The sequence below is a fragment of the Dunckerocampus dactyliophorus genome, chromosome 7 (assembly GCF_027744805.1).
Source record: "Dunckerocampus dactyliophorus isolate RoL2022-P2 chromosome 7, RoL_Ddac_1.1, whole genome shotgun sequence".
NCBI lineage: Eukaryota > Metazoa > Chordata > Actinopteri > Syngnathiformes > Syngnathidae > Dunckerocampus > Dunckerocampus dactyliophorus.
In genome coordinates this window covers 31,934,973-31,959,000 of record NC_072825.1, presented here as the reverse complement: position 1 = coordinate 31,959,000, position 24,028 = coordinate 31,934,973, and the positions used below count along the sequence as shown (strand labels likewise).

At 46.6% G+C, this 24,028-nt stretch overlaps 1 protein-coding gene across 6 annotated transcripts in view; it reads right to left on the bottom strand.

Moving 5' to 3' along the window:
• Nucleotides 1-4,623: 4,623 nt before the first annotated feature.
• LOC129184690 (DNA-binding protein SATB1) overlaps nucleotides 4,624-24,028 on the bottom strand; it is an 83,893-nt gene continuing 64,488 nt past the window's right edge. For 4 of the 6 annotated variants that reach the window (XM_054780857.1, XM_054780860.1, XM_054780862.1 and 1 more), the window contains 2 exons: nucleotides 9,431-9,637; nucleotides 4,625-6,969 (listed from right to left, as the gene is read on the bottom strand). In XM_054780857.1, coding sequence (XP_054636832.1) covers nucleotides 6,385-6,969; nucleotides 9,431-9,637 — 792 coding nt within the window. In that variant the 3' untranslated portion in view covers nucleotides 4,625-6,384. Of the gene's footprint in view, nucleotides 6,970-9,430; nucleotides 9,638-24,028 lie in introns of all 6 variants that reach the window. The other 2 variants (XM_054780858.1, XM_054780859.1) reach the window with 1 other exon arrangement.

Sequence of the window (24,028 nt, the reverse complement as noted above, 5' to 3'; positions counted from 1 at the left end):
CAGCATGTCGGCGGAAATGAAATTATACGTCCTCGTGATTCTCTGCAAAGTTTGGGATTTCCTTCTTTGGGCAACGTTGACCATCAAAGTATCACATGGCAGACGTCACATGATGGCCACATGCCAGCCTGCCTGGGCTCGCTGGCTTACAAGAACAACTTTGATTTTGTTGTTCATCTTTTTCGAGAAGGACGCATGAGGAAACAGTCAAGTTGTCTCCAGCAACACGTGGCTCGTGAGGAAGGATGACGGGCGTCAAAGCGCCTTCATCTCAAGTCTGTCTTGTCGCTCGGATTATCTGGAATCGTAGTGGTCAGGGTGGGGGGGCCATATCCTGATTAACGACAACCAGGACACTGAGCCAACCAAAGATGCCTTATGACGGGGGGGGCCAACTTTTTTCAGCGAGGGCCACATCTGCAAAATGAAAGGATGCAAGGACCACTTTGGTTTTTGGTGTTTTGGGAAGCGCGAAGAAGTTGGATCTCAAGAACACACTTTGTGATATACAGAAGGTGAACAAGTCTGTGCTCTTTTTCCCTGCTTTTTTGCTGCTGTTTAAAAAGAAAAAAACAAACATTTCAACATTATTTTTAAACAGTCTTTGTAGTTTTTCCTGTATTATTATGACTTTGTTCCCATCAGAGTGTAACTCCTCTCCCAGCCTAATTGGATTGTTTTGTTTCTCACATTTAAGAAAGATTTTCTTTCAAATTCTTTCAAACTTTATGCTACTAAAATTACATTATTTTTCATCATATTATTGCAAGGCCCGGAGTCAGCTGGGATAGGCTCCAGCATGCCCTGGCGACCCTAATGAGGAGGGGCGGCATAGAAAATGGATGGATGGATATTATTGCAAGTTTGAAAATGAGACATTTCTCTTAAGGAATAGTTTGGATTTTTTGACATGAATTGATGACGTCCCCATCAGCGATGTAGTTCATCAAAACACGCAAAACATGCAAAGCCAACTTCAAAAACTTGGTGTCTTTGAACGCAACTCTTCACGGCTCATAATAACTGTGCTAGTTAGGCAAGTATGTTTATTTTCAGACGTCAGGTCCAGTATCGTTTAGCTCAAGTGGCGCCCTGGAGGGCCGAGACACTGCAGGTTTCTCCTCCAAGCAGTTTCTCCAGCAGCTGATTTTGATTGACGAGCTTCTTCCTGCAAATTGAAGAAGGTGCTGATCATAAAAATCTCCTGCTTTAGTGACCGGATGGAAAGAAAACCTGCAACGTCTCGGCCCTCCACGGCGTCTTTTAGCTTGAGTTGAATGTTCCGTTCATTTGGAGCTCGTAATACATCCAAATGTATATCATCTGTCCTAGTATTTATCTTTTTCTTCATAAAATACAGTAAAAGTTTCACATAGTTACAAATGGTGATTAATCATGATTAATTCGATTACATTTTTGAACTATTTGACAGCCCTAACGGCTCAGTGCCCATTGAAGTTTATTTATTTTGAATAACAACCTGATGACAAACAAGGAATTCAAGGACCTCAAGTCATGCTTCCTTGGCTTTGAGGTCAGCGTTGTGGTTGATTTTGGGTACAGTAAAGGAATGAAATGAAAATGAAAGATAAAAACTGCAGCGCCGTGATTGACAGGTGATCAGTCGAAGGTGAGGCCCACCTCCTGCCGTCCGTGACTCTGACACTTTCGACGGTCATGCCGCGTTCTTTCACATAAAAAATAAAAGTAGAGATGTTTGTCAACTCCCCTGCAGACTTTGACGACCGCTTTAGACGCGCGGCGAGCCATCTGTGTGGATTAAACCCTCGCCGACGCCGAAGCAAACACGGCTTGATCCCTCTCAAAACAGACATAATGAGCAGGAGCGCCAGGCGGAGTTCCTCTTGTTTGTCGCCGTCTTCACCTCTTGTTTGTCGCCCAGACAGTTGAGTCGCTTGCTAATTGAAAACTCTCTTCCTCTCTGACTTGAAGTCATGAAGTGAGTATGGGAACATTTGTTGTCATGTAACATGTCATGTGACTGCCCCAGTTTATGGCTTGGAAAGAATGCCAGTGGGTCGGGGTTCTTATACCTTACAGTGGGCTTTTTAAAGTGTATTTATTTGGACATGTTCTCTCGATTTTGGCATTTTGCCTGCACATTAAATCCAAAATAGTTTATGGAACTGAAAGTCAGCCAAGGTTCAACACAATTTTCCACTTTTTAAATCAGATTCTTAAATGTCTCATGGCGACTACAAAACTAAATAAAGTGAATAAACGCCTTTGCTGAAAGCACACACTCTGCGACAGGGACTGCGTTTTAGAACTCCCTGGCATTTAAAGTCACTGGCCAGTTTTAACGTTTTTAAAAACAATCCAAATTCTGTGGGAAATAGACTTTCACTGGTGTGCCACTTTGCTGGGAAAGCGTTTGGAGCACAGGTACCTTCTGATGACAGCGTCAGCAGCAACTGGAGGATCAGTACCTTTCTTGGCGATGGCCACAGAACCAGCAACCTTCCCTCTCTACTATCTTTGGCTCTTTGCTTCACGTGTGTCCACAGCATTCGTGCAGATTTGGACGAAGAATGCAGTTTTATTGTTATTTTATTTGCCGTATTATTTGAGATATTGTTGTGAAAGTGTTTGCCCCTTAAATGTTTCACATTGAAATATTAGTCAATGACAACACAACTGAACACAAAACGCGTTTTTAAATGAAACGTTTTATTATTAAAGGAGAAACAAAATGAAACAAAATAAAACAGCTAACTCTGGTCTGTAAAAAGACCTGCTTAGAAAGTTCAACTTGTGTCTGGTCAGACCACAGAGTATTTTCCCAAAGGTCTTGGGGATCATCAAGATGTTTTCTGGCAAAATTGGGACAAGCCTCAATGTTGTTTTTGTTCAGCAGTGGTTTGGGTTTTGGAACTAACTTGGAACGTTTTTGCCCAGTGTCTTTCTTATGGTGGAGTCATGAACACTGACCTTAACTGAGGCAAGTGAGGCCTGCAGTTCTTTGGATGTTGTTGTGGGGTCTTTTGTGACCTCTCGGATGAGTCGTGGTTGCGCTCTTTGGGTCATTTTGGTTGGCCGGCCACTCCTGGGAAGGTTCACCACTGTTCCATGTTTTGGCCATTTGTGGATAATGGCTCTCATTGTGGTTGGCTGGAGTCCCAACGCTTTACAAATGGCTTTATAACCTTTTCCACACTGATAGATCTCAATTGATCTCAAGTTATGTTTTAAAGGGGGGGGGCAATAATTTTTTCACACAGGGCCATGTAGCTTTGGATTTATTTCTCCCTTTATAATAAAAAGTTTCATTTAAAAACTGCATTTTGTGTTGAGTTGTTTGTTTGTTTGATGATCTGAAACATTTATGTGTGACAAGCATGCAAAAAAATAAGCCATCAGGAAGGGGAAACACGTTTTCACGCCAGTGTGTGTAGTTTTTAAATCCCATCTAGAGACGAGCACTGCAAATGAGCTTCTACTATAAGCATCATGGCGCTCGCATGGGCTGCTGCTTTTTCAGGTTGCCTGTTGTTGTGTTGTGCGTCCAATGCGCATCGAGGTGGGAAAATATGTGTGTTTATTGTATCACATTTATCATATGGCTTTGCAACATGTGATATGTCTGATCCATACACATGTACATATGCTGGCCCATATGCTGAGGAACGTTCAACCAAAACCGCTGCTTTTTGTCGTTATGGCGCTCTTTGCTGCCGGTTTAAATGATTTGTAGGATGTGTGGTAGCATGAATTTGTGCGTACTGTATCTATATAGTTGTGGCATACATAAAGCCTAGGTCGCAACCACATGGATGAGTTTTTTGACCGTGCGATTTTTGGTGTTCCCCAAATCGCAGGTTTTTTTTGTGGAAAACGCAGTTGTGACCATGAAGGCGTACGATCTCAGCACGTGTGGAGGGCGTACGAAATATCATTATATAACATGTATCAATACGTATTTGGGGTGCATGTGTGGTGCAAGACACACATCGACGTCCACACGTGCCTCGTACTAAAAATGTGACATTTTGCCCAAACCTGACACCAGCAAAATGTACGAAGACACACGTTGGCCGTACAGACGACGTACGAAGCGCGTATGTTTGCCTTGCGACCTGAAAAAAAACCTAAGCACATGCAGGAACGTAACCTGCATTTTTTTTGCATGTAGACCGGCTGTAGTGGCCCATGCAACTAGTTGTGACCTAGCCTGAAGACATACCTACACGGGGCAGTACGTACCTCTTGGTACCATACCTACACACACATGGTCACATATGAGTTAGCAAGTTAGCTGTGACTTCTGTGGACGGGCCACAACTACAGTATATAGAGTAGGCTGCATGCATGTGAACAACGTACGTCTGCCGTGTGCTGGATCTCACCATGAGCTCATCAACGTGTGGGAGGTAGACTTCCCCAGTATTGCAGTCTGTCCATTCCTTGTGTCCCGTGTCCCTATTGTCACCCTAGCAGTGTCTTGTATTGGAGAGCGGCACATTTTTCAGTGGTTGACCTTTAGGACGAACGTGTTCAAACAAACTCATGCACGTCCCAAAATGAGTTTGAGGTAACGTTTGACGCCTGTTTGGTTCCTTACGCCCAAAAAACATAGCAATGGTGCGGCAAATGGACACAGGTGCACACATTTTCCATCTAACGCCATCGCTTAAGGGCCTCACCTCGAGAGAGGATCAAAGTCGATGTTAAATTTGGGAAATCTGCTTTGCGTGTGTGTGATGAACCAACCAATCAGGCTCTCGTGGGCGGGGCTAAAGGAGATGAAACAGGTGTTCTTAAAAGCATGCCAGGTTCTTTTAGTAGACTTAATGGCGCTGGATTCTGCACCACACGACCTCGGACCGTGTGGACACGCTGATTGATTTCTTTCAAACACCAACAAATTCACACTCTGGCTTTTTTTTTATTCATGAATAAAAAACAGCAGAACATCAATAGGACGCCAGCGCAGACCGACCCGACCGGTACACACAGCGGGGTATCGAACAGGCCGGGACACCTGTAGCCACCCCCTCCACCCAGCAGGTGTTGACATGTTTCACAGGTGCTTGACACACACTCAGCACAAGATGCAGGAGAAGAGCCCAGGTGATTGAAAGAGGCACAACAGAGTTTCCATTTTGTCTATTTACACTCTTGACAGCGTGTGCGATTTATTTACACTTATTACAAAGAGCGTGTGCTCAGCTCCGATCCAGGAGGGGGCGCCAAAACAGCCTCAGCTCGTGTTAATGCCAAGAAATACAAAGAACCGACAATCCAGATGTAGTTTCTGCACAAAGGAACCGGGGACACTTAGAAAACAGTCAGTCGTAGTAAAATAACTCCTTGAAAATAAGCAAAGAAAGACTTTTATACAGCTGGTTTGTACACGATTAGCTGGATCAAAGGAAGACACATCGCAGACATCGATCATTTCCACACAGATTGCATATTTTTTTCTCTCTACAGGGTTAGTCGTTTCAGCTAGGCTTATTTGCATGATAGGAAAAGTTGCATACGACATTAAATCGACAAGCTTGTAGCATGATTCGCTCGACGCACAGCACTTTTATTCCACTTTTTAATTATAGGCAACCTGTAAAGCACATTGCTCCATTTCAAACGTTTAAGACACTTTTTGTTGTTACTGCCTGTCGAAATCACATCGATAAATAGAAGGAAATGTCAGTGGGACTGAGGCGTGCTTGGAAACATCAGGAACACGGCGTGGAGCGCAAATAAATAAAGTCAGACAACACAAAGATGGCATCATTCACATTTCTAATTGTGATCCAGTGAGAAAGGTTGAGCAAAACAATGGAACACCGGCAGTGCCGTATCGTACAAGGCATTGTTGGCATAGTTTCCTAATATATATATGTCTTTATATAGAGAGAGATTTCTTTATATTCTATTTCAAATAACACTTCACGGCTGAGAGCCATGCGGGCCGGGCGCTGGCGTTCCACAGTTGATTCGTCATCACGTGATGCACTTTTTCAAAAGATAACATGGTGAATTCATCATAATCATCATAAGAAGAAGAATAAGAAGAAGTGGTGTGCCAGCAGGCTGCAGACGTTGATGCCTGGTCTTTAAGGCCGTGTCAAACAACTTGGTCCTTGATTTTGTTTGCTCGTTAGGAAAAGGAGACAGTTTAACATCACACACGTAAACACAAACATCCTCCCCAAAACTCCGCGTGGACTCTTTGCTCCCCGCGTGGAATCAGTAGCTCGGGAAAGACGGTCAGTGTAAAAACATCGAGTGCAGTCAGCAAATATCCACGTCTTTTTGTCATCTTTGTGCAGGTTACGTCGATGATGCTTTACAGTGAAGAATACGAGTACTTTTACAAAATGCAAAAAGTCGTCCCAGACGCTGCTGGTGTGGTCCTGTTTACTCCTTCACCTCTGGTTCCAGCTGGACCTGCCCACCTTGGCCGAGATGCTCCTCCATCTTGACGCAGAAAGTGGTGCTGTTGGTCTGAGTGCTCTCGTCCAGCTCCTTGAGCAGCTCACCGCCCTCCTTCTGGTCCGTCAGCTCCTCGTCGAAAGCGGGGCTGCTGCTGCTACTCCTCGTGCTGCCGCTGCTGTTGTTGTTGTTGGTTGGCTCCTTGGGCGCCTTGGCCGGGTGGTTGACGTAGAAGCGCTGGTTCTGGAAGAACTTGATGATGGTGAGCTTGGGGAGGTCCAGCTGGGCCGAGAGCGTGTGGATGGCCTCCTCGTCCGGGTACAGGCCCACGTCCTGGATGAAGCTCTGCAGGATGCCCAGGGCCTCCAGGGAGATCTTCCCCCCGCCCGTACGGGACTTGACGCCGGCCCCGCGGCCGACCTCGTCCTCGGTCTCCGCCGGGGAGGCGGTGGAGGGCTGGCGCGGCGGCAGGCGGGAGCCGGTGGTGGGCTGCTGCTGCAAGGGTTGCTGGGACAGAAGCGGCTGGGAGGGGTGCTGCAGGGACAGGGCGGGCTGGTGGTGCTGCTGAGACTGAAGAGGTTGCAGAGGGGACAGAAAGATGGCATCACTCGAGTTGTACAAGTCAGAATTTAACATCTTAGGCAACAAATACAAAGTATGTTGCGCAACGCATACCTCGCAACACCTCGTCTTCATTGTCTAATTTGCATCATTGACGCTTTAGCATCCAGCGAGTCACAAACATGGGAGCAAAACAAATGTTCACCACCGCAAATGAACAACTTCTCTCGCTTCTTTTTGACATTTTTTTCAATGTGACAAACAAGACTGAGCCACCTGTAGACACCCGATGCCCGTTAAGAAGAGCGATTAGTGCTTTCACGTCACACTCTTTTTACTAGATCTGCCGCTGGAGGATTACTAGATTTGTATCTCGAGGGATGTGATTACCCGTCGGTACACTAAATGCATGTGAAATACTGCGCTCGCTCGCTCGCTCACAGCTACGTTTGTGTGCATCGTAAAGACGAATGGTGGAATGTGAGTACGCACTACATCACCATGATGCGTCCTCTCGTATCATCAAAGTTAACGTAGACTCTTTGATGCTTCTTTTTACACTTGTATGACTGTTGTGTTATGACCACAGGATCGTATCAGGATCATATCAGGATCATATCAAGTTCCAAGACCCCACTTTGGAAAGGCCGACCACATCTCCATATTCCTTTATCCAACATACAGACAACTTCTTAAACAAGCTCCCCCTGTACGTACAGCAGTTAAAGTGTGGAATGAAGAAACTGATCAAGTACTTCAGGACTGCTTTGGCTGCACAAACTGGGATGTGTTTAAAACTGCAGCGGGGAGGGAAGACTGTACTGTTGATTTGGATGAATATGCTTCTGCTGTTACTGGCTACATTAGCACATGTATAGAGACTGTTACCACCACCAAGTATTACAGAAAATACCCTAACCAAAAACAGTGGATGAACTGTGATGTAAGGGCTAAGCTACGTGCTCGTTCGACTGCATTTGTCATGGGCACCGCTGAGGACTACAAAAAGGCCAGATATGACCTGAGGAGGTCCATACGAGAGGCCAAAAGACAGTACAGACAGAAGCTGGAGGGCTACTATTCCACCTCAGACCCTCGGCGCATGTGGGCGGGGCTCCAGCACATCACAGACTATCGACAGCGGAGTAGCGTAGCCACGTCCAGCCAAACCACACTTCCAGATGAGCTGAACGAGTTCTATGCCCGCTTTGACACCCAAACTCCTGATGAGCAGAGAGGGTGGCTGGACTTGGGGAACACACAGGACTCACCTCTCATGGTGACATCAGCTGATGTGCGCAGGGTTCTGAACAAAACAAACCCACGAAAAGCAGCAGGCCCAGACAACATCTCAGGACGTGCACTTCGGGTTTGCTCATCAGAGCTAGCTGATGTGCTTGCTGACATATTTAACCTGTCGCTCGCACAAGCATCTGTACCGACCTGCTTTAAGTCCACCACCATAGTGCCCGTACCCAAGAAGAGCAACGTGACCTGCTTGAATGACTATCGCCCTATAGCACTCACTCCTATTGTTATGAAGTGCTTTGAAAGAATAGTCATGACCCACATCAAAAAGAGCATCCCGGCGGCAACTGTGGACCCTCTACAGTTTGCATATCGCCAGAACCGGTCCACGGATGATGCAGTCAACACTGCCATCCACACAGCCCTTTCTCACCTACAGGGCCAGGACACATACGTCAGAATGCTATTTATAGACTATAGCTCTGCTTTTAATACAGTCATAGCACTTTATTTATTTATTTATTTATTTATTTGTATTATTTATTTGTATTAATGTCTCTTCTGTTGTTGTTGCTTAATTTATTGGTATTTATGTTTCTTATGTTCTTATTCTTTCTTGTGTTTTCTTTCTTTTCTTGGGAGAATGAACAGAATAAGATTTTCATTGCATAGTAGAACTGCTGTTTTACTGTGCACATGACAATAAAACTCTTCAATCTTCCTTTGGGGAAAAATGTTTCCTAATCCAAACACACCAAAGTTTGACCGGTCACGGAACAAACTGTGTCCATTCTGAGAAAAAGTAGTCCCCCCGCGTCCACAGTGGAGTGTTGTTGTCAGGAGCGTGTGCAGGCATGACTTTAAGGAGAGCTGCAGTGTTTGGAATTCAGCTATCAGCCTCCATTGTGATCTAGAGCGTGCGTGTAAACACGTGACACGTCACTGCTCAAATATTCTCATTGTGTGTTTGAGGAGGAAGCGAGTGGGCGACCGGCGGCCCCTGTTGACCAGGCAGAACGGGCCCGCTTTTATCTTCTGTGAGTCAGAACGCTCGGAGAGGAGTTGTTCCGTTACAGAAGGTTTGCAAAAACGACACTTTTCGCCTTCACCCTCAACTAGTCTAATAGTTAGGGACACTCATGAGAAGGTGATGTTTTAGTGCAGCTGTCAGTAGAGTGCAGTCATACGCGCCATCAGATGAGTTCTGGGTCCAGGGTCTCACCTGCAGGTGGTCGGCCGAGACGTGTGAGAAGTGTGACGGCCGCTCCCCGTGGTGCTGCTGCCCGGCGCTGCTCTCCTGCTCATAGATGGCGTCCCGCTCGGCCTGCGACAGGCTCAGGAAGCGGCGGATCATGGAGAGGTTCTCCCACAGCGTCCGGTTCTCCGGGGACGGGTCCTCCTTCCAGCGGAGCAGCTCGCACAGCCAACCCTGGGGGAGCACAGAGGTGGTTGCTTACTTTAGTGTTGGGACAGCTACAACAGATTCCGCTCCTCTGAAGAGGACTTTGTTCATTTGTGAGGCTGCAGGCTCCAAAAAATTAGAGTGGAGCGCGCTAGCCATCGGGCCAAAATCCCGAGCTGTCAACATGTCACCCAGCTCTTAAGGTGACGGGGAGTGAGTTTTACCAACAGACTTCCTGCAGAGCCACAACAGCTGGCACCTGTTACACTCCCCCCCAAGCCTCACGCTCATCTGGATCCTGACACCAACGTAACCCGCCAAGTCCAGCCAGCCCCGCGTACCACGCGGACACGAGAGCGCTAGCCATCGGGCTAAAAGCCCAAGCTGTCAACTCGGCGTCCAGCGCGACTCTTAAAGCATCAGGGAGTGAGGTTTACCAAGGCACTCTCACGCCGCCACACCTGCTGGCATCCTTTAGACTTGTTCTAATTCTTCCACACCAAACTCCTCCAAACAGGCCTTTATGGACCTTGCCTTCCCCAAAGTTGGAATTGTGCACCGTGTCTTGCTAAGACATTAACACCTGTGAGCAACTTCTGAACTTCAACCTTCTTGTATGACTTCAAAACACTAAATGATGTCCAACCTTGAAAAACGTCCACCTCATGGTGGCGTGACCGAGCGTCGCCGCAATCTGGCGGCTGCTGCGCGTCACCTTTCATTTGCACAGGATTACGCCGGTGCTGCCTGCGCTCGCGCTCACGTGTGTGCTCGCGGTGGCAACCGAGCCATGTCGCCACGCTGCATGCGAGAGATAACTCAGCAGTTTGCTCGTCCCTTTCCAGCAACTCCTGTAAGCCTCATCAAGCCATGAGGGGGGGTTAGAGCCGAGATGTGGGGGGAGCAGGAGGGGGGGCATAAAGCCTGCGTGCCCACCTTGTTCCTTTGCCACATTTATTGTAGCGTTTTTAATTTGCATGCAGAGGGATTTGGACAATGCTCCAGTTGGGCCGTCTGTGGTTTCAGCTGATTCGGCAGTGAGGGAGGACACACACACACACACACACACACACACACACACACACAAGCACACGCACACACGCACGCACGCACACACACACACACACACACACACACACACACACACACACACACACACACACAAGCACACGCACACACACACACGCACGCACGCACACACACACACACACACACACACACTGGTCTTGTCCAACGCTACCCGGCGACGGCGTAATCCAACTCAAACACTCTGCAAAGCAGCAGGATTAAACCCAAAGTAGCAGAGCCAATCAAAGCCGACACGACGGGAACTCCCCTTCCATGCCAGGAAGTCCATTTGATGACATCAAGTACGCGCAGTTTATTAGCTCGCCGCTCGGAATACTCGCAGCGCTTCCGAGCTTGCCGTGTCGCTCCAGGCTGTGGGGGGGGGAAGCCACAACACGAGTCGGAGCTCTGTTCCACGCAGCACTGCGGACAGTCAGCGTTTTCCACGGCAACGTGAAGGAGCGTTTGTGTTTGTTTAATTGCATTTCTTCCACAGGCCCGGCAGGCCTCGCTGGCTCGCTCAACTCAGGAAAGTTCTGACATGAAACACACACACTCGGCGTTGTTGTTGTGGAGTTGCTGCTTAGCTTCTATTGTCTCGTGTTATTTTGCCGAGCCTCTCCAACGCCGCCGACAAGCACCGAGCGCTCTCCATCGGATCGGAACTTTACTGCCCCCGGCCTCTGAAAAGCACTTCAACGCCGTCCAGAACACGAAAGTCCAGAGCTCTTGAGCCTGGAACACTCGGATCATGAAGAGCTTTCTATGAATAAACACGACCGGCAGAGCAGAGTGTGGAACAACAACACGTGTTGGCGCGCTCCGGACAGGAACCGGTTTAGGTAGGATGCATTTTTAACGTGACATTCACATGCCACTGTGGTCGGAACGTGTCACATGATCAGTGGAACAAAGACAAAAACGTCAAAATGATGGGCTGTCCAACAGAGACCGACATGGACGCATGAGCGCTGCATGCTAAGCTAGGATGCATTCTTGCCTTTTCGATTTTGAGTGAAAGATGACAAACACTAGGCAGAAACGTCTAACATGCCCGTCCAGTCTCGTCAGCAAAAACTCTCACGACTCGTCACGTTTCAGTCATCAAAGAGCCGCGTCTAACTCGTCACCGTCTCGTTTTTGACATGAAAAAAAGCTTGAATTCTTTTGTTAATGTCGTCGTTGACAAAAACAACACTGCTGCTGTGGGCCCCCCCTTGTTTGTGACATTTAATAAAAACAACCAAAAGAAGCAACAGAAGAAAGTTAATTTGTCGTTCTAAAAATATTTGTCATGCTTTTCATGCGGATTCCTCTCTGCTACAGTTACAGTTACAATTACAGTCGTCCCTCATTTATCACGGTTAATTGCTTCTTAACCTGACTGTGATAAGTGAATTCTGCATAGTAGGATTGCTTATTTATAAATATAAATATTTTGTAGTTAGAGCATAGAAAACCAGTTTCGTACCTTGTGAATACGATTTTGAAATGTTTAGAGCCCTCTAGACATGAAATAACACCCCTACAGTCACTTGCACACTCCTGTTACCAATAGAGTAATAAGAGAAAATAAGACAAGAATAGGTACATAATAATACGAAAAGAAGACATAATACAGACACACACAGTGTTGCCAGGTCCGCTTATTTTAGTTGACTTTTTTTTGTAAAGTCGGTTGCAAATTCCCAAGTTCCCTGTTTTCGGGGAACAATTTTATCCCATAGAACATAATGTAAATGTAAGACAGCCCAAATATGAACAAAACATACATTTTAGACAATAATTAGTTTGGCATGCAGAAAATGATGGAACATTATTCTAAATAAGGAAGGGGTGAAACTTATTGCTGATGTGAGATCAAATGTGATCGTGTTTCTCACTGTCTTTATCCAATTCCTGGCACTCGCAACCTTCTTTGGCCCCATGGCAGGTTATTTAGCATTTGCACCGTGCACAGACGGTAAGTCAGCAACGCGTAGGGTGCTTTGTTTGGGCACTCGATTTGGCGGAACGATACAGTTCAGGGCAAACGGACATTTGTAATGTGCAATATTGTACGAAAACCGAGGCAAAATTTTGGCAAAAATGTTGGATCAGAACCAAATCATACGAAAACTGGGGCATTCGACTGTACTTGTACATTTCCAGGTGACCTAGTGGGGTCAATCCCCTCCTACAGACGTCCACATGCTTTATTTTGTACCTCTCGGAACTCGCAGATGCTGTAAACAGGTTCATCCAAGCAATAAGCAGTGACTGGCTCAGGATTATCCCGCAGTGTTGGCACACACCTGCGACAATATTGCACCATAATCCTCCGCCTCTGGGTCACTGCCGCTTAATTAATAATCACTCCCCAACTAGGGTGCCACAATCAAGAAGCCGGGGACTCGCATGGCTTGAGCTGTGGTCAAAGGGTGTCATCAACCGGTCTTTGTGTGCCCCCACCCCTTGTTTAAAAATAGCAAGCAGGTTTTCTGACGACACCACACACAATAGTTGAGTTCATGCAGCAGTGGAGATGTGTGTGAGAGCTCAAGTCACAAGCTGCCAATGAGTCACACACACACACACACACACACACACACACACACACACACACACACACACACACCTTCCTTCTAATCCCATTTTCTCGTTATCAGGGCCATCAAACTGACCTCGGCCACCGGATAAATGAAATAAGCCAACAGATGTCCATCGGTTTGCCTTTTGCTTTTTTCCCCCCTCCCCTGCTTAAGCGAGTCCTAAAAATACCAACACAGTCCTGCCCCGGCCTCGCATGTGTTGCGTTTTCTTGAGCTTTTACGCGCTACACACACATTGAAGTCCGAGATAAGGATAAATAGAAGGCTCGCCCAACTTATCCTCAGTGTGAACAAAAAAACCCAACAAGATGACAAAGCATTTGTGTCTCCGTGGACCTGGCCTCAGTCCAACTAAAGCTCAGTCAGATAAAAGCAGCCGATAACGTGGAACGCCGGAACCGGTTTGTCCTGCCCGAGCAAGCGGCATCCGTACATGCAAGCTAACGTGCAGCACGTTGTAAATAGATTACGCCACACTGGACGCCCATCTGCTGAGGACAACGGAGCCTGGGAAACGTCCTCCGTGCGGCGCCATATGCGAATCTCCCGCAACAATAAGCAATAATTGCAGCCCGATTGTGGGGAGTGGGGGGGGGTTATAGTTCTTGTCTTGGTATGCAAACAGCAGAGTTAGAGCACAAATGTCCTGCTGGCTGAAGGGAGGGGCCAAAGGAAATAGAATAGTGGTCTTAAATGACCCGCACAGGCACACAATTGATGTGGCAAAAATATCATAACTGCAAATCATTCAAACCTTCAATGGAGGCAATTGTTTGCCGACCATTTCTCAATGTGGCTTTCTTTGTGAATTATAGAAGGAAGCTTATGGGGGGTGGGGGGTCACTGTTGAAAAAGTCCGCTGCTTAATGGGGATGTCATACAACTTCATGTCAAGAAATCCAAACTATCTCTTTAAAAGAAAAAGAACAAGTGGTCATTTTTGTTGAAGTCAGTGGAGGAAAAGCAGCAGGCAGAAGTCCACAGTTTGTTCTGTACGGTATTGAGTGCTCAAACAAAGCACCCCACACGTATGCATTTTGTGCAATAAAATGGTACAGGGCAAACAGACCAGTTAAGTGCAATATTGTACGAAAACTGAGGCATATTTTAAATAAATTTTCAACAACAACCGAATCATACAAAAACCAGGGCCACACGGTGGCCTAGTGGTTAGCATGTTCGCCACACTGTCTGCAGATGGGGAAGATCTGGGTTGGGTCTCCCTTGGGCATTTCTGTGTGGAGTTTGCATGTTCTCCCCGTGCGTGTCTGGGTTTTCTCCGGGTACTCCGGCTTCCTCCCACATTCCAAAAACATGCATGTTAGCTTCATTGAAGACTCTAAATCAGGGGAGTGAAACTTGTGCCCTGGAGGGCCGAGACACTGCTGGTTTTCTCTCCAACCAGTTTCTCCAGCAGGTGGTTGAATTGATGAGCTCCTTCCCTCAAATTGAAGGTGCTGATCATTAAAATCACCTGCTTTAGTGACTGGCTGGTAAGAAAACCTGCAGCGTCTCGGCCCTCCATGGCACCAGTTTGACACCCCTGCTCTAAATTGTCCATAGGTATGAATGTGAGTGTGAATGGTTGTTTGTCTATATGTGCCCTGCCATTGGCTGCCCACCAGTCCAGGGTCCATGTACCCCGCCTCTCACCCGAAGGCAGCTGGGATAGGCTCCAGCATGCAGACGACCCTAGTGACCTTAAGCGACATAGAAGATGGATGGATGGATGAATGGATGGATGGATGGATGGACAAAAACCAGTGCAGACGAAAACCGAGGTTTGAGTGTATGTGAAAAAAGTTGTTAGTTGGGACACACGAACGGTACCACTGTACACACTAACTTATCAGGTGACCAAAACTATATAAACCTCATCTACGTCTTTATGGAAATGTTCAATGCGGCACCGGCTGCGCAAGGCGTCAACTTTGTCATGTACATTAACGTCGGAACGTAAGAAAAGCAGAATGTCGCAGGCAGAGGAAGCCAACGACAAATTGTCAAAAGGGACAGGGCTTACTTATTGGTGTGAAGTGTGAAATATTTTTGTTTTTAAAAATGAACACAGAGACTGATGTCCAATCAGAAGGACATAATGTTCCTCACTGTCTCGCATACGGCTTAAAGGTTGCTGTTGGGTTTCCCCGTTGGAATCGTGACTTTGAATGTTTTCACTTGAACTCGTAACTGAGCAATTGCGTTTTCCAAATGTTGTTGGTGTTTGTGCCGATGCACTTGAAGGCATCACCGTGCACTCCTCTGCGACAGTTAATCCATGAGGTATTTACTGTTACATGAGGACACGGTGAAAAATAAATATAACGTCTTTCTTTGGAATAACAGGCCCCGAGGACGAGCACAGGAAAAGATGATGAAATTGCGTGTTTAAATCGTGAATCATGATCTCTCTTAAGGAAAGCGGATTAAAAAGTGACTCATCTGAATGATGTGAAAGTGTATGTATAATACAAATATATATTTCAATCGTGTGTAAATGGTGTCCTGCTGCTATAGAATTGGACAAGTGGATGTCAGCCGTCCTTTGTGGGAACGTCTGCAGGCCTCAGCGCTACGTGACAACTGGACGAGCGGTCGTGACCCACGAGGACACAATGGTTGACTTGATGCACATTGTGAACGCGAGGCATGACTGTGCAGGAAAGCCACCTCTACATGTCAGCACTCGCTCCCACAAACAATGGTGCGGTGGTTCAGTGTAGCGCCTTACGTCACGGCCACTCAACCAATAACGTGTGTGTGTGTGTGTGCAGGGTGGGGGGGTGAGGTTTAGGCAACCAAACAGAGGCAGATGGAGCATAAAGAATAACCAAAGGCAAATGACCAGTTCATCTTAAATGGAGCACATTAAACATCTGTGTGGCTGCGCTTCTTTTTAAGCACATCTTTTTATTCCTTTTCAGCACACACAAATGTTAATAAGACAATCAGGTTAATACCAGCAGCTTCTCTCTCTGCTGCAGAGGACACATGCTATGGGTGTGTACTGTGAAATATGTATTCAGTTGACTTAAAATGCACCTTTTACTGATAATACGGACATGAGTTGTATTTTACCGCAGTGTAGACGCAACTTCCAACATACACAGATTATTGAGGGAAAAAAAAAAAGCAAAAGATTGATATTGTTTCCTGTGTCAGGTGCAGTGATTTTAAAAGGGAACGTACATGTAACATCTCAGTACAGTGGTACCTTGGTTTTTATCATCAATCTGTTCCAAAAAGTCAGACCACAAATGATACTGATTCCCATAGGAAACACTGTAAATCCAATTCATCTGTTTCAGACACCCAAAAATATGAACACAGATACATTCCACAGAGAAAACCTACAGGTTGACATGCAAAACACAACATGAAACAGCGTATTCTGAAAATAAGGAAGCATTTTTGCGAAAATGTTTGCCAAAAGCCCAACCTGGCACGTTAATCATTCAAATTCAAACGAAGGTTTGAACTTTTTGGAATGAGAAATTTTAGAAAATGTTCATGCCTGTCTGATAAAAGTGTATCAAGTGTATGCTGAGGGCTTTTACAGCCTTGAAACATACAGAATCATTGGAAACAAAATTAAAGTTGGGTACTTCACGGATTTCACTTATTGCGGCCTATTTTGGAGCCTATCCCCCGATAAAGGAGGGAACACCGTGCACCGTTTATGGGAGTGTGTCAGTGTCTTGCATGAAAAGTTCACATTGCGGCATAATGTTGTTGTGCTTTTGGGTTGCTGGTGAGGCTGATAGTTGTTTTTGCAGCATCAAAAGTTTTCTGTATCATCTTTTGCGTAGCTTGTGTGCTGTGCAGGCAGATGGAGGATAAATGCGTAAACACGGCAGAGATGCACTGCGGTGAAAAAACAACAACAACAGCTGCATTTCAAACAGAAAAGCACAGGCGTGAAGTCGGATTCCGTCAATTAGGGCGCGGTCGTGATTGAATCCAAATACGGGCTTTAATTGCTAATATCAAAGTGTAATTAAGATGATAAATCGTGACTGATCTTATTGAATTAGAAAGGCGGCAGAGACACAGCAAATTGACTGTCAGCTAAATAAGTGTTTGTAATTGGCTGACAAGTTTGCTTCCAGCACTGACAAACACATTTTTACCCACAAAAAAAATCTAAATTAATACTGCCGTAGATTTTTATAGAATGTGCTCTTCAAATTCCCTTTTTGAAACTTGTGTGATTTGGAAAGATCATATTTGGTCTGTTGCGTATGCAGTGAGAACATTGTGGTACTTTACACCAAAACATTCAATAGAACCTCAACCAGGAGCCTCAAAGTCGTGACCCCCGGGCAATTTTCAGCAACCGTTAACCAACACTGAACTTGCAGTGCAATGGCCAGGGGGATGACTAGACAGACACTGACGACAATCACGGTGCGAACACAAAAATGACAGCACAGCATGTGACAGGTAAGTAAACACACACAGGGTGACTACTACTACTACGGAGGCAAATGAACAACTACTACGTTCATTCCAAACCCGTAACTCAAGCAAGTTTTTACGCCGCAAGGCATGCTGGGAAGCCGGAAACACTCCCATATCATACTTTTATATTTACGTTTTATACTTTTTGTGGCCCACCCCCACCAGCTGCCACCAGGTACCACTAGGACTTTAGACCCCTGCTCTACACTTTGGATGACAGTCAAAGTATTTGCAAAAGTTGCAGAAAATCCAACTAGTCAGGCAAGACTTCAGCTCAGTGAGCATCTACAAATATGCTTTGGCTTTTTTGCCGTTTACTAGTGATGGTAAAGAGGAAAATGTGAATACTTACTAGGACATTGGGAAGTAGTACACACATCACTGTCCAGGCTACTCAGTACAATATAGATGAAGCCAAAAAAAATGAGCGGAATGTACACATCATGACTCGTTAGAGTTAATGGGCAGTACAGGGTTAGCTCCTTAACTAGTAACTTGCCTTCAGTAATCCTACAATCATCAAAGTACTGTTTAAACATGTTTATTGTTTTTACATTTTGCTATTAACTGAGGTTAACTTCTTTTTCCACGTTTATGACAGCCAAGAACGTTAAAACACGCCTTCAGTAATCCTCTGTCCATTTGCTCACATGCGTCCATCACTTGTCATCAAAGTTCTGTTTAAAAATATGTTTTGTCGTTTTTACATTACAATGTTCCCTCACTCTGTCGCGGTTCACCTGTCACGGACTCGCCGTTTTGCAGAATTTTCTAGAGTGCTTCTTCCTTTTTTTTTTTTTTTTTTTTCTACAGCATATGAACGCTGTTACAGGTCGAGCCTGGCCCTTTAAGAAGAATTGCATTGTTGGAAGTTGAGTGTCTCACTTCCCTCCCTCGTCTGTCTGCACCGCCCATTGTTTTCTGCATCCTGATTGGCTGTAAATGAATCTTCGGTTCGAAGGACTGCAGCAATATGTTTTAACAAGCATACAAAAATGCTACAGTACAGCAGAACGGCGCCAGGACGAAAAGGCACGGTCACGGGAGAAACAACACACGTGAGTGATTGAATCATTTCTTGTGTCCAACCTGTAAGTTGATCATTAAAATTCAAAGGAAGGTTTGAACTTCTTTGAGAGTGTTGAAACAAGAGAGAAGTGGGATCAAATGTTATTGTCTGTATGAGAACAGTGTATCAAGTGTGTGGTGGGGGTTTGACAGCCTTGCAACATATAGAATCATTGGAAACAAATGAACAAGGCTACTTCACGGATTTCACTTATTGCGGGCTATTTGGGGAACCTATCCCCCGTGATAAATGAGGGAAGACTATACTCTTAATTGCAGTTAACGTCTTTTTACACTTGTAGACCAGTCCAGATTGTTAAAATGCCTTTGATAATCTTCTGTCCACTTCCTCATACGCATCCATCAGTTGTCATCGAAGTTCTCTTTAAAATGTGCTTCAGTGGTTTTGCATTTCACGCGTAACTTCTTTGTACAACTATGACTTTTTAGGAATTATGAATCACCTGTACAGTCAATGAAGCTTTTAAGATGGCGACAGTCCCACCCTAGAATGGGTTATTTCCATGATTGTTTCGAAAGCATTGTGATGTAAGGGCTAAGCTACGTGCTCGTTCGACTGCATTTGTCATGGGCACCGCTGAGGACTACAAAAAGGCCAGATATGACCTGAGGAGGTCCATACGGGAGGCCAAAAGACAGTACAGACAGAAGCTGGAGGGCTACTATTCCACCTCAGACCCTCGGCGCATGTGGGCGGGGCTCCAGCACATCACAGACTATCGACAGCGGAGTAGCGTAGCCACGTCCAGCCAAACCACACTTCCAGATGAGCTGAACGAGTTCTATGCCCGCTTTGACACCCAAACTCCTGATGAGCAGAGAGGGTGGCTGGACTTGGGGAGCACACAGGACTCACCTCTCATGGTGACATCAGCTGATGTGCGCAGGGTTCTGAACAAAACAAACCCACGAAAAGCAGCAGGCCCAGACAACATCTCAGGACGTGCACTTCGGGTTTGCTCATCAGAGCTAGCTGATGTGCTTGCTGACATATTTAACCTGTCGCTCGCACAAGCATCTGTACCGACCTGCTTTAAGTCCACCACCATAGTGCCCGTACCCAAGAAGAGCAACGTGACCTGCTTGAATGACTATCGCCCTATAGCACTCACTCCTATTGTAATTAAGTGCTTTGAAAGAATAGTCATGACCCACATCAAAAAGAGCATCCCGGCCACTGTGGACCCTCTACAGTTTGCATATCGCCAGAACCGGTCCACGGATGATGCAGTCAACACTGCCATCCACACAGCCCTTTCTCACCTACAGGGCCAGAACACGTATGTCACAATGCTATTTATAGACTATAGCTCTGCTTTTAATACAGTCAGCCCCCACAAACTCACAAATAAGCTCCTCACACTTGGCCTGTCACCCTCCCTCTGCAACTGGGTGTTTAACTTTCTCACAGGCAGGCCCCAGTCAGTCAGAGTCCACAATCGCACATCCAGCTCAAGAATTGTGAGCACTGGGACCCCACAGGGGTGTGTGCTGAGTCCGCTCCTCTTCACGCTCTTCACCTACGATTGCGTGGCCTCCCAGAACAACACCAGCATCATTAAATTTGCGGATGACACTACAGTCATCGGCCTGATCACTGGTGGTGTTGAAACATCATACAGAAGAGAGGTGGCGGACCTCATAGCTTGGTGTCGTGATAACAATCTCCTTCTCAATACAGATAAGACTAAAGAGATGATCATCGACCCAAGAACAAGGGAAAAGGAGCCGCATAGACCCCTGTTTATTGATGAGACTGAGGTGGAGAGGGTGAAAACCTTCAAGTTCCTTGGCACACACATCAGCGAGGACCTCACCTGGTCTCACAACACCCAACAAATTCTGAAGAAGTCCCAAAGGAGACTGTACTTCCTGAGAAGACTGAGGAAATTTGGCATGTCCACCACAATCCTGAGTTGCTTCTACAGATGCACTATGGAAAGTGTCCTTACCGCCTCCATCACTGTTTGGTACGGTAACTGTACAACACGTGATAGGAAGGCACTCCAGCGGGTGATCAAGACCTCACAGAACATTGTTGGGGCAGCCCTCCCCTCACTGCAAGACATTTATAAAACTAGAGTCCTACGAAGAACACACAACCTCATCAAGGACAGCACACATCCACAACACTCATTATTCACACTCCTACCGTCAGGCAGACGCTACAGGAGTTTGAAGTCCAGGACCACAAGGCTGGCAAACAGCTTTTACCCACAGGCCATCAGGCTTCTCAACGAAGCACTCACACACGCCGCACGCAACACACGCACACACTCATAGCACCTTTATTATTTATTTATTTGTATTAATGTCTCTTCTGTTGTTGTTGCTTAATTTATTGGTATTTATGTTTCTTATGTTCTTATTCTTTTTCTTGTGTTTTCTTTCTTTTCTTGGAAGAATGAACAGAATAAGAATTTCATTGCATAGTATAACTGCTGTTTTACTATGCACATGACAATAAAACTCTTGAATCTTGAAAGCCGAGCTACTCTACCAGACATGTACGTAACATGTAAGACCTGCCACTGTAAGTAAGTCACAAGTAGCCACATAAAGATCCTCCTCACTCGACTGTGTGTACTGTGTTACAGTACACAAGAGTAATGACTGGATGATGATGATGGAGCGTTAAGAGTGGGAAAAGACTGAAACACAACAAAGGAAAAAACCAAGTGGACACAAGCACCATCATGAGCACTTTTATCGGCCCTAATATCTCCCCAAGCACACACACACACACACACACACACACACACACACACACGCGCGCGCGCTCACACACTGCGTAGTTAAATTGAAATATTTGCCGGCGTGTGTCACAAGCATGCAGGATGGTAATTATGACAGATCTGATTAGGCGGGCCGAGTCAGGCGGCTCCGGGCTGCAGGTGCGACCTTGTGCATTCCTGCATGTGTAAATAAAATTAATTACAAGCGCAAGGGGGGGCGCGCCATGCGTGACACCGGAACGGGCGGGGCGGTGGGGCAGGGGCTCCCACGGGGGGCACCCTAATGGAATATTTTCCCCGAGTCTAATAATACAGTTGGTATTGACTTGAGGTAATTAGGGGGATCATTAAAGCGCTTTTCCCGGCGTATTTGCCTGCCTGATCAGATTAGCAGGAATGGGCTTCAGAACAAGCCCTGTGTGGTCTGTCGGGAGGAGAGGAGAGGCTTGTGAATGTCTGAAGGAGACCGAAAGAGGTGAAAGGACCACAGTGAGCTCGTGGTCCACTCAGGCGTCGTAGGGCATCACAGAGTCACGGCGACGGGGAGGAGGAGGAGTGACGTGCAAGAGGGGACAGATGGGGTGAGAAATGCTGCGTGGAAGAGAGATGACACAACGTGGGCTGAGCATGCTCAGTGAGGAGGAGGAGGACGAGGAAAAAAAACAGGCTGCTGGGAATTCCACTGTCCATTAAACCATTTAAAGACAGCCTCATTTCTGAGGGAGGCAAGGATACTTGGATGCAGGATAATTCACTGAATAAATGAATGATTCAGACAGCTGCCACTACACTTCAATTAAAATACCATTTGGTTTCCATGGCAACCTAATAAGCAGGCGGAAGATAAATAAATAAATGGATTCATAAACAGTTGCTGCCATTTTTTTCTAACCCCTGGGGGCTGTGACGCACTAGCGCTTATATTTTGGAATATTCTCATCATAATATATTCCTAATAAGAGCCAGTAAAGAACACACAATCAGGAGAACACACTCACACACTCCTGTTGAAGAGACGAGACGTGTCCACACATAAAGCACAACCTTCACCTTTTCCCACAAGCAGAGCAAGACAAGATCACACACACGTGGCTCCACTAAAGTGGTTCCAGCCAATTAGTGCTTTTCAAAACAAGATGGAAGCTGTTCCAGTTATCTTGCCCCCCCCCAACTGCTCGGCCACTCCCCCCACCTCCACAGACCAGTGGACGCTCCACACCCCCACCCCGCCCGCCCACTTCTACTCATGGGACTGCTGTGCCAGGCGAGTGCAGGGTGACAGATGGCATACACCCCACCCCCACCCCCACGTACTACACTCCCCCGTACTGCTGCACTGGGGCACCCCCCATTCCATGCCTCCCCCCCTCCCTTGGTGGCACCGCGGCGGACCAGATCACTGCCATTCTGTCTCATTAGAGCCTGGCTAATTAGCGTAGCCTCTTCCAGGGAGAATGAGCAAGGGAGGGAGGAGGGACTTCTGGGGGGCGAGGTGGGTGTTGGGGTGTTCTTGACTGGTCACTGACGAGTCGGAAGGCTTTGAGCCCAGCGGCGTGCGGCGTTCCCAGGGTGCTTGTTTTATGACAGCAGGGACTCTGATTCCATCTGTTGTGGAATTCCTCTTAGGAAGTGTCGGGAATGTTTCAACATAAAAGTTGTGTCAAAGGAATGAAACCCCCCACCCCCACACCTAACCTCCCATAGCTCATCTGAAGGTTAGCCTGCCAAGCTAGCAAGCCTCTCCTGTTTGTGTCAATGGCAATAAAACACACGGGAGGGGGCAGGGTCATAAGGGGAATAAGAGAAGCTAAGCCGTGTCATGTTGGGATTTGAACCAGCAGTCTCAAAAGTCCAGCAATCAGCACGGTCCAGGCAGCAGACAGGTAAGTGGTTATGAGTCAGTTCATAACGTTGTCCATACGTCCATCGTCTTCCGCTTATCTGGGGGGTCAGGGCGGGGGGTAGCAGCCTAAGCAGGGAATCCTAGACTTCCCTCTCCTCTTCTACTTAGTGCAGCTCCTCCCGGCAGATTCTGAGGCGTTCCCAGACCAGGGTCTTCCCCGAGGCCTCCTACTGGGTGGACGTGCTGGGGTGTCCGGGAAGCATCCTGAGCAGATGCCCGAGTCATGTCAGCTGGGATCCTCTCAATGCTGACGAGCTCTTTAAGGGGGAGCCCAGCCACACTACAGACGCTTGTACCCACGATCTTGTCCTTTTGGTCGCTACGTTGTTATGTTTTCCTGAATTCCAGACATCGATAGGTGTGACTGGCATGTGATTGTCTTTGTGAGCAAGTGACTCATGATTGGTGGACAACCAGGAAGTGAAGCGTGCACGCAGACAACACTTGTTTGGGACACAGAGTTGTTGACGAAGGTTACAGACGACTGTTGTGATTTCCAAACAAACCTTGAGTAAAGATGCAGGACAGGACGGTGCAATATTGGAATGTTTTAATCCTGCTACTGCTGCAT